The sequence below is a fragment of the Myotis lucifugus genome, unplaced genomic scaffold, assembly GCF_000147115.1.
Source record: "Myotis lucifugus unplaced genomic scaffold, Myoluc2.0 scaffold_92, whole genome shotgun sequence".
Taxonomy (NCBI): domain Eukaryota; kingdom Metazoa; phylum Chordata; class Mammalia; order Chiroptera; family Vespertilionidae; genus Myotis; species Myotis lucifugus.
The window spans coordinates 4,569,884-4,581,395 of NW_005871140.1; the positions used below are offsets into that span (position 1 = coordinate 4,569,884).

Here is an 11,512-nt window from a genome sequence, read left to right on the forward strand (position 1 = left end):
CTGTAGTTTAAGAGGTCCTCTTTCTGTTTTGGGGGACTACTTTACATTTTTGACAGTTAGGAAAGTTACATCAGTTGAATACCTATTTATATTCCAAGCATTGTTGATATAACACCATAATTTGATTCTGTTTTATAATCAGTGGAAATGAATGTTCAGGAAGTGGGGGAAACTGACCCATAGTCATAGAGTAAGTGATAAAATGTGATTTTGGAAAGTAAGAAAAAACCTCAATTATAAATTTAAAAGAAAATGTACCATTTCCTAAGTTATTTTTAAGTCCCAGGCACTGATCAAACCAGTTTACATGGTTCACTTAAGGCTCATGGAAACCGCCCCCCCCAGGGAGGTATTATTACATTTTAATCTAGAAATTTAAAGCTCATGCAGGTTAATTTGTTCAAGTCAATTAGCTGTAAATTGCAAAACTGACATTTAAAACTAGGTCTGACTTAAAAGCCCTGACCATGAGGTGAAAGCTTTTCACCCTTAAATATATCTCAAACCTCACATATTTGAACCTCACTCAGCCACCACCAAATATTTTTTCATCAGAACCTCACTCCACTGGAAATAAATACTTAAAAAACATAAATATTTTTCATCAGAACTTCATTTCCCCATCCCCTGCCTTCATATATGCACCTATAGGCTGATATCACAGCAGAAATGAAAGTCAGATAGTTTATTTCTTTGAATATGCCAAGTACTTTTATGCCAATAGAAGCATAGGACAATGGGATTTGGAGTTGGAGATCTTGCTTCAAATCCTGGTTCTAATTCCCCTTTGTGGTCTCAGAAAAGTTAATCATGTTGAGTTTCAGTTTTCATGACTGTGACATAGGTCAGTCATACCTCTCAGGGGGCTGTCATGACAATTAAATGAGATGGCAGAAGAGCTCTAATACTGAGCAGGCAGTCCGTCAGTGGACACAATATAAGGCAGCTGTCCTTAAAGTGTGGTCTGGGGAACTTCTGAAGTCCTTGAGGCACTTTTAGATGGGTTGGGGAGGGGGGGCGGTCTGTGAACTCAAAACAATTTTCATAATAATACTAAGACCTATTTATCCCTTTCCATGAGTTTGCAGTGGTATTCTCCACAGCCCGCAGAAGATGAGATGTCACAATAGGTTGAATTCAAAACAAGAGAATCTGTTTGTCTCCCATTAAGATAGAAAGAAATGGTGATTCCTAACATTTGCATTGGAGTCACCTGGAGATCTTTGAAAAATATTGGTGCCCAGCTCTCATCACACTCTGATTTCACTGGTATGTGGTAGTATGTGGTGCATTGGGTTTATAAAAGTTCTTCAGGTGATGTGAATAGACAGTAAAATTACATGGGGATTTGTTTTTCAATGGGCATAAAGTGTTTTTTTTTATGAGGATGAGTAAGTTTTAGGAATCTTCTGTACAACAGGGCACTTACAGTTAATAATACGGTATTGTTCGCTGTAAAATATTCTGAGGATAGATTTCATGTTATGTTCGTACCAAAAACAAAAGCAAAATAAAAAATTAACAAAAGAATACAAGGAAATTTTTGGAGGTGATGGATGTGTTTAGTATCTTGGTTATGGTGATGATATTGGGAGTATGCATACATTAAATGCAAAACATTTTGTATACAAACTATGACTCAATAAAGCTTTAAAAAATGAGAAAAGAATGTTAAGTAACCTATAAAAAGAGATTTGCAAAACTTTCTATCAGTGCCACTCTCCACACTATTTTTTTCTATTTTGAAAAATACAGTTATGTTAATAAAAGGTTTGTTTGTAGCATTATATAATGAGTCTTCAATAGTTTTTTAAAATATAAGAGGGGTCTGAGACCAAAAGTTTCAAAGATGTTGGTATATGTATTAAGACCTTGGACCCTGGAGACACACTATCTACACTTAAACCTCACACATTTGCCCTTGCAACTGACCTTGGGTACATAACTTACCTTCTCTGTGCGCCAGCTTCCTTGTTCATAAAATGAGTTTCATAATAAAATTCGCCTCTTAGAATTTTTTGTGAGATTAAATGAGTCATATACATAAAACACTTCATACAGTGCTTGGAACATTGTACTGGCTTTTACCAATATTTTCCCTCATTATTGTTACTATTGTAGTTGTTATAAGTTGATAATATTGATCCTGCATGATCCATGTAAAATTTGTGGGCCAAGACATTCTTCCCACTAACTCATCTGTCTACAGGACAGTGGGGTAGGAGCCTCTTGAAGACAGAGCCTCCTGGAGAAATCAGTAGGGCCTGGTCACTGCACACCCTGGACTTTGATTCCTTTATCTGTTTGTTGCAGCGCCAACACCACACTGCTTCAGTGAATGCATGACTGACACCAAAGTGACCATGTGATTCTGGGAGAGGAGGAGATGACATTGAAAGAGGCAGGATGTGTTTTATCAGCCAAAATTTTCCCCAGCCCCGTTCCCCTGAGTCCCTCTCCTTTGCTTCAAAGAGTTGCCAGCTTTAACATCCTATGTTCCTTTTGGCTGTTCCTCACAAATATAATTCATCTCGCCATGATATTATCTCACTTCTTTATTTGCACAGTGATTTTCAACACCATTCCTCACAATCACAGCAGTCAAAGGATCTGCTACAAATTGAGTAAGACATAGCAATGAGTAGTTCAATAGTGCTGAAGGCTATCAGCATAACCAAAAGTCCCTGTAACAGAAGAAAAAAGTAAAAGAATCATGGTATTAGCACAATAATGGTTTTTCAGATGATAATGAGGTAACAATGCCCAGATAAGAAAGTTCCCCCACATATCAAATGTAGCTAATGCTTACAAAGCAAATTAGTAGAGGCTCATTGCAATATACAGATATTTTAGCACAGTACTACATAGCACAGCACAGTGTGGTACCCTACAGCAGAGCACAAAATTGCACAGGCCTTCATTTCTTTCTTCTTCAATTGCACTTAGACTGGAATCAGATTCCAAATGGGCAACATTGGCAAATTTTCTTGAGGTATAAGTAGCATTATTGCTCTTTGGCATTCCATTGACAGATTTCAGATTAGGCTTTCACCTAAAAAAAAATTGATCTAGGTGGTCCAGGTGATTTAGCAGCTCTTCAGGGCTTTTAAATTGTTTTAAAAAGTGTTTGTTTGTTTCTTTAATGTAGCATTTTTCTTTGTTTCCAGACTAGGATCAATTCACACATCCCATTTTACTATTACCAAAATTAATCTATTCTCTTCCCCCCTGTTTTCTGTGGTCCTGCTACATTCTGTTTCTTCGAATCTTCCATATGAAATATTATGGATCCCCTACTATCAGGATCCCCTTTTCCTTAGATGATTAGTTTTCAAATTTCTTAGCAATTTTTTTATTGGCTATTAGCTGTTTTCTCTCTCCATGCAGATTCGTATCTTGTACATGCTTTACACTAAGTTCAGAAAAGCAGAAATAAATGCCTGTTTTCAATCTATCATGTTTTATCAGAAACCCAGTCTGAATAGTAAAACCAAAACCATAAAAATGCTCCACTCATGATTCTAATGTACATCCAGGGCTATAACTACTACAATACTGCTATACCTGCTTTTTCTTCTAATATATCACTTTTTTATATATTATTCTCATTGATGTACATGTTTTATCTCCTGTGCTCATCTGTGAATTGCTCAAGTTGGGGGTAATAATACATTTACTGTTCTATTCTACAATGCCTGGTTGAATGCCTATTAGATACTATGATTTCTGTACATGTTTGTGAGTTAAAAATACATTTGTCTGCAACATTATTTGGATGGTGCTGATTAGGTTCTAATAAATCTTTATGGTATATGTATTAAGACCTTGGGCCCAGGAGACACACTGTCTGTTGATAGCATGGCTCTGCCCTTGCAACTGACCTTGGGTACATAACTTACCTTCTCTGTGCGCCAGCTTCCTTGTTCATAAAATGAGTTTCATAATAAAATTCGCCTCTTAGAATTTTTGTGAGATTAAATGAGTCATATACATAAAACACTTCATACAGTGCTTGGAACATTGTACTGGCTTTTACCAATATTTTCCCTCATTATTGTTACTATTGTAGTTGTTATAAGTTGATAATATTGATCCTGCATGATCCATGTAAAATTTGTGGGCCAAGACATTCTTCCCACTAACTCATCTGTCTACAGGACAATGGGGTAGGAGCCTCTTGGAGACTCCTCACCCTAAAAATGCAGCATACTTACAATGAATAGGGTGTTAATAGCCTTACACTGACTAACTTCTCCAGAATAGCCACAAAGGTAGTTTTGATCTAGAATGAAACCAAATACAAGGAGAATGATTCCAGCTGTTGCTGCCAGGACACTAAAACAATTCATTGTTTGGCTCATCCTCATCTGAAAGAGAGTAAAAACATAACACAATGACCAGGTCCCATCTGAGTCTATAGACAAAACAATGGGTGAGGAGACAAAACAATGGGCAGCAGGATTTTGGTCTCAGCACTACAATGCCATGAAGCAGCCATATCATCTTATGAATGTCCCTTCACCTAACTGGGCTTTAGGTCCTCATCTACAGAATAAGGGGAACCAGTGAACTTTTCATAACCCTTACATCCCCTATAATCAGTGCCTAATTTAAATCCTATTTCATTAGAGGGAGGGGTACACACTGGACAATATAAGTTCTTAGGGATAGCCACATTGCATTTTGATGCTCTGATCAAAGTCATGACCTATTTATGACTATGTTTAATATATATTATATTAATACATATATACACCTTTATATTTAATATATATTAGTATATACTATATATTATATATATTACATAATATATAATATATATATACACACATACATACATATATATACTTGCAACTTTTTTTCTTACCAAAACTGCAAATCTATAGGTGGCATTTTTTGCTGAAAATAATTTATTGGCTTATTAATATCTCATAGCTTTGATTCTTTGAGAAAAGTAAAAATATGCTGCTTATAGTTTATCTGTAAGTTAAAGTTTTGCATTCATTAACACTTATTATTTATTTTCTGATTCTGCATATCAGGTTAAATTATGTCATTTACAAAGAGTCAAATGACTGCCTGTCAAAGTGGCTGGCGCTCAGCAGGCACCAGAAATACTTAATGTTGGCCCACAGGCCAAAGGGTCTTGAATTCGATTCTGGTCAAGGGCACATATTTCGGTTGCAGGCTGGGGAGCATGCGGGAGGCAACCAATCAATGTGAGAGGGTTCTCTATATCTGTCTCTCCCACTCCCTTCCACTCCCTCTAAAATTACTCTCTCTAAAAATCAATGGAAAAATATCCTCGGGTGAGTATTAGCAATAATAATAATTTTTTAAAAAGAATGAATGAGGTACTTTAATAATGCCATTCTGCCACCTGGCTGAGGAACTTGGACAAGTCATTTAATCTATGCCTCAGTGTCTATATGTAAAATTAGAATTAAACTGGATGACCTAGGAAACTTTCTTTTGGCCTTAATGTTTTATGATTCTATGGGGAAAAAAAGAAGCAAATAGCATTGATTGGTATCAGTAATTGACAGTTTTTGGAGTTATAGTGGCTTAATGATTTTCCAAATTCATTTTCAAGACTCAAAGGAATTATTTCAAAGTTATAAATACTTTTTAATAAAGGGGAAATATAACTCACCATAGTTTGTGTGCCTTTTTTTTCCAATGCAACTAGGCAGGCTCCGGAATAAATGAACTATTAGAAAGAATACATATCTTAGTGATGGACATAAAGAGTTCTCAGAGAATAGACTTCTACATGTCCCTTACACAGAACCTCCTTGTACTTCACACAGTCCTCAGGGGAGTGAGAAAGGTGAGATGCCTTGTATGGGTTGTCCATAAATGAATAGTGGACAAAATACTGGACTGGAAGTTTGCTTTAGCTTTAACTATTTATTTGAACATGAGAATCTTTTAAAACTTTACTGGGATTTCATTTTTCTCATCCATCTTCTTTTTATAGCTATTGCAGACATCGTAACATACTGGTGTCAATTCAGTTTACATCCAATAAGATCAGATTCCATCATTCCTGTAGGAAACATCCTTCCTACCTATGTGCAGTCTGATGTGTTCTCTTGGATGGAAACATAAGCAGAGTTGCAGCTAATATTATGGGAGTTACATAAAATACCAAAATTTTCATTGTGATGAGTCATAGTTGTGAGATCATTGTCTAAAAGAAATTTCAAATCTGAACACAGTTCATCCATTTTTAAATTTCTAGTTCATTGTGTGGTATTTCTTCAAGCCTCATCCCTCCCCTCTTATTCTCTGCACTGAACTCTTACAGTTCTCAGGATAAAAAGTGTTCCCCATACTTTAAGCTTTTTCTTATGTTTTTCATGTTTCTTCCTTGACATACAGCAAGACATCCTACCTCTTACACCCAACCATCCCCCACTCCCTTCCTCCATATGTGTCTTCATCTGATTAAAGTTCTTTAAAACTTGGTCAAGCTGGAAATACCTCTGGGAAACCTCCCCTCCATTTTGTAAGTGCCTTTCCTATAGAGAAACTTGTGTGTCCTCTGTCACCATTCATCACACCACATGGTAATTTTTTCATGTATTATTATTTTTGTTTGGTTGTTTTTGTTTTCCCCCAGTTTTATTATGAAATAATTGGCATACATCACTGTATAAGTTTAAGGGGTGCAGCATAATGATCTAACATCTATCATAAAATGATCACCATAATAACTTTAGTTAGCATCCATCTTCTCATTTAGATACAAAACAAAAAGGAAAAAGAAAGAAAATATATATTTTTCCTGTGATGAGGACTTTTAGGAGGTATCCTCTTTAAAATCTCATATATATTATACAACAGTGTTAACTATAGTCATCATGTACTTTTTAATCTTATAATTGGAAGTTGATGCCTTTTGACACCACCCCTGCCTTTGGTAATGTCAAGTCTGATCTCTTTTGTTTTAATTAAAAATTTAGGGATGATGTTGGTTAATAAAATTATATAGGTTTCAGCTCAGCTGACGTGGCTCAGTGGTTGAGCATTGACCTATGAAGTAGGAGGTTACAGTTCAATTCTTAGTCAGGGCACATGCCTGGGTTGCGGACTCAATCCCTGGTGCGGGGCGTGCAGGAAGCAGGCAATCAATGATTCTCTTTTCATCATTCATGTTTTTGTGACTCTCCCCTCTCCCTTCCTCTCTGAAGTAAATAAAAATATATATTTTTAAATTATATAGGTTTCAGTTCTGTGACATCATCTGTAAATTGTTTTGTGTGCCCACCACCCAGATTTAAATATTCTTCCATCATTGTATATTTGACCCTGTTTAATCCTTTCTACCCTCACCCCTTTTTGATTCCACATATAAATGAGATCATACAGTATTTCTATTTCTCTATCTAGCTTATTATAATGCTCTTAAATTTCATTTATGTTGTCACAATTGGCAGGATATCCTCATTTTTATGACAGAATATTCCATTGTGTGTGTGTGTGTGTGTGTGTGTGTTTGTGTGTGCAAACTTCTTTATCCATTTGTCTGTAGAACACAACTTTTTTCCATGTCTTGGCTGTTGTAAATATGCTATGAATTTGGGGGTATAGATATCTCTTTGACATAGTGTTTTTATTTCCTTTGGATATATCCCCAGAAGTGAAATTGCTGGATCACATAATAATTCTTGTTTTAATTTTTTGGAGGAATAGCCACACTGTTTTTCATAATCAGGGCCCATGTATTTAACCTTTGAATCCTGATTGCCTTCTTCTGTGTATCTGGCTCAGATGGTAACTCATTTGAATGAATGAATGGACAAATAACCTCAAGACCCAAAAGAATATTCCCAAAGGAACTTCAAGACACAATGATGGAATATCAGTAACTGATGAATTAATGGGGAAATAATTTCAACAAGGCTTATTTTCATTTTGACATTTCAAAGCTTATCATACAACTGTATATAGCTCATTTTTGAAACTAAGAATTCTCTAATATCCCTGTTGACATGGCTTCACATTGAACTTGATTGACTATACTCACCAAAATGGAGCTCCAGAATGGATATCCTGTAATAAATATAAAAGGGAACCTTGGGTACGGTTCTTCAAACATGAAAAAGAAAATTACCCCAAAAGAAAAGTTCATCAGTCCAAGCAGGATCTGGATAGTCTGTAAAGAGAGGAAAAGGACACAGTAAGGAAAAAGCAAAATGGTGGGTTCCCCTTAGAAAATTTAGATCTCCTTTTGATAAAAGGATTTGGCAATTATACTCTTTTATAAATAAGGGAAGGGTAGTAGAAGCCAATTTATTATGTACCCAGGTATTTTTGGATCCCTCTACCTGGTATTTGGTAATAAGAAAAATGATTTAAATCAATGCTCCTGAAGATGTAGTCCATGGATTGGCAGCCATAGGATCACCTGCAAATTATTATGCTCAATCCTATACTTACTGAATAAAATCCCCAGGCTAAAATTCAAAATAGAGCTATCATATGGTCCAGCAGTCCCACTTCTGGGTATATATATCCTAAGGAAACGTAATCACTATCACAAAGAAATATTTGTGCTATCCTGTTTATCACAGCATTATTCGCAATAGGTAAGACATGGAAACAATCTAGGTAGATAAAGAAAATGAAATATTATCTATATATATATAAAAGGTTAAATGACCATCTGACCATCTGACCAATAGCTATGATGCACAATGGGCACCAGGGGGCAGATGCTCAATGCAGAAGCTGCTGAGCTGCAGTGACTTGGTGACGCACCCAGAACCAGAGAGGAAGGAGCCTGATTCCGGATGTGTCACCGAGAACTGCCTTCTCTCAATCCAGGACCCCTCGGGGGATGTTGAAGAGCTAGTTTCAGCCTGATCCCCGCAGGCCAGGCCGAGGGACCCCACCTGCCAGAGGGACCCCGCTCACTCCACAGATGGCCTTCTAGCCACAGCACTGCCCCAGGTGTAGCCCGCTGGGGAGGGACCATCGGAGGTTGGCTCCAGGGTGTGTCTGGCCCGTCTCACCCAGTCCCACCCCACTGGCCACCTTCAAATTAATTTCCTTTCAATGTGCATGAATCTATGCACTGGGCACTAGTTCAGTATAAAAAAAGAAAATTCTGCCATTTGCAATAACACGGACGGACCTTGAGGAAATTATGCTAAGTGGAGTAAGAGAAAGACAAGTGCTTTGTATGTGGAATCTAAAGACATTGAACTCACAGAATCAGAGAGTAGAATAGTGGTTGTTAGAGGCTCAGAGGTTGGGGAGAATATGGAGATGTTGGTCAAAGGGCACAAACTTCCAGTTAAGTTCTAGGCCCTAAGATACAACATGATGACTACAATTAACAACATTGTATTGTATGGTTGAAAGTTGCTATGAGAGTTGAGTTTTAATGTTCTCACCATACAACAACAAAAATGGCAATTATGTGAAAGATGTGATAACTAACCTTATTGTGATAAACATTTTGCAATATACATGCGTATCGAATCATCAAATTATACACCTTAAACTTTACAAAGTTGTATGTCAGTTACCTCTCAACAAAGCTGGGGGAAAACCACCAAGTCTGTGGCATATAAATGCTAAAGTTTGAAAAGTACTGAATTCTAAATCACCATGCAGGCCTGGCCTCAAATAGAAATGGACTGTCAGAAACACTTCTGTCAATGACCCATCCTTTGAGCCTATGGAGGTATTGTCATGTCCCAGGGTTCACAGCACTCCCCATCTTTTCTATGTTTTTACTCTATGCCACACTTGTGATGCACTACCCCACCAAGCAGTGGTTTGACGAATGCTGGGAAAGATTGATGAGAATGACATGAAGAACGGAAGGTATACAATATAAGAGTCTGTGTCCTCTGCCCTCTTTTATTCCCGTCCACCTTCTCCATCTGAGGAATCGCATTTACTCCCATTGCAACCATTACCTTAATGTAGTTGAGTTGTAAACAATATCATTTTCCTTAACTCCAGACTCACATTTTTAGCTCTTGTCAGACATCCCCACTTGAATATCCCATGGGTAACACCTCATATTCAATATATCCAGTCAAGTTCGCTCTCTAAGAAGATGGAGCCTTTCTCTACAGCTCTCTTTACTTTGTGAGCTCTCACGAAAATTGCCTTTACCAGTTCCTTCAGGACAATCTCAGCTTCTTCTAGCATGCACTTCAAAACTCTTCTAGCCTCTGCCCATTGCCCATCTCCAAAGCTGCTTTCACATTTTAAAATATTTGTTATATCAGCAGCCCACTTTTTGGTACCAATTTCTGTCTTAGTCAACTTGGGCTGCTATAACAAAGTATCATAGATCCGGTGACTTATAAACAGCAGAAACTTATTTCTCACAGTTCTGAAGACTGAAAGTCTGAGATCAGGGTACCAGAATGATCCGATTCTGGTGAAGACCCTCTTCTGGCTTATAGACTACAGACTTCTCTGTTGTATCCTCACAAAGAAACCTAGCACTCTGACCCCTACTTATTAATGAAATAATTACCCCCAAAGTCCCTGCCTCTAGATACCATCACGTTAGGATTATGGCTTCAAATAGGAATTTGGGGGAACACCTATATTACATTCCTAACAAACCTTCATTAGCATTTACATTGGGGCAAATCTTACTTACCCCAAAGATTTTTATTTTTGTAGTACATAATTTTAAAAAAGGCGTGGTAGTTTCATAGGTTGTGGCTATATTTTTCATTGACTGAAATTCTGAAGCAGTGACTTCTGGAGGAAATACCATAAACACAGGATGGTGTGCAGTGTTTGAATCCATGATGGTATAGTTGATATTTTGAAGTGTAAAATTATTTAGTTGGTACTTCAATCTAGACCATGCTCTTATTGTGTCCCAAGGCTGTCTGGGGCACTGGCATTGTTGGGCTTTGTCTTGGAATTCTAGAACCATAAAGTCACAGAGTCATGGAATCTCAGGTCAAGATCTCAAGAAGGTGAGTGAGTGAAAGACCCAGGACTCGGGGGTCGGAGGGCCTGACTGGTAGTGCTGCTTCACGTTGGGATTATGGTTCAGTCAGAAACTCCTTGTGACCTTGGGAAGGTCATATCCCCCTCTCTTCATTTCAGCCTCTTTATATGTACATTGATCAGGTTGGACTAGAAATCTATAAAGACATTTAAATTTCCAAATAAGAGTATTTTGAACATTTAAGGCAGGTAAAGGGAAAAACCCCTCTTGCCATAAAATTAATTAGCCACTGCTTAAAGTAGACAATTATTATTACCATTTTAATCACGGTGGCCAGGTGTTTTGCTCTTGCTTTGTGTCCACATTATTTCCAAAGCTCATTTTGGTTGGCTCTTTATCAGCTAAATGTCTTATGTATCTTTATGAGCTTAGCTATAAAAACATTGGAAATGTCACACTGAGTTATTCCAGAAGTTATTTTACCTCATTTCTCCATTTCAACATGGCTGTAGAACTTCACAGTCTTCTGCTAATCAATCTACTAGGCCCATTAGTACATGGATAATATGTATT

At 37.2% G+C, this 11,512-nt stretch overlaps 1 protein-coding gene across 1 annotated transcript; it reads right to left on the bottom strand.

The window, feature by feature from the left end:
- Nucleotides 1-2,573: 2,573 nt before the first annotated feature.
- On the bottom strand, nt 2,574-10,789 carry MS4A5 (membrane spanning 4-domains A5). Its single transcript, XM_006091644.1, has 5 exons — nt 10,637-10,789; nt 8,033-8,161; nt 5,654-5,710; nt 4,215-4,367; nt 2,574-2,684 (listed from the first exon to the last, which is right to left on the bottom strand). Exons 1-5 carry the CDS (start codon nt 10,787-10,789, stop codon nt 2,574-2,576), a joined length of 603 nt encoding a protein of 200 aa, XP_006091706.1.
- Nucleotides 10,790-11,512: the final 723 nt, after the last annotated feature.

Bases quoted from the DNA above. Each gene is read 5' to 3' on its own strand.
- MS4A5 (XM_006091644.1), bottom strand. From the start codon at position 10,789: ATGGATTCAAACACTGCACACCATCCTGTGTTTATGGTATTTCCTCCA. The intron at 8,162-10,636 runs GTAAGTAAGATT...CTCTCTTTACAG, and splicing joins CAAAAATAAAAATCTTTGGG to ACTATCCAGATCCTGCTTGG. The intron at 2,685-4,214 runs GTAAGTATGCTG...CTTCTGTTACAG, and splicing joins CTATTAACACCCTATTCATT to GGACTTTTGGTTATGCTGAT.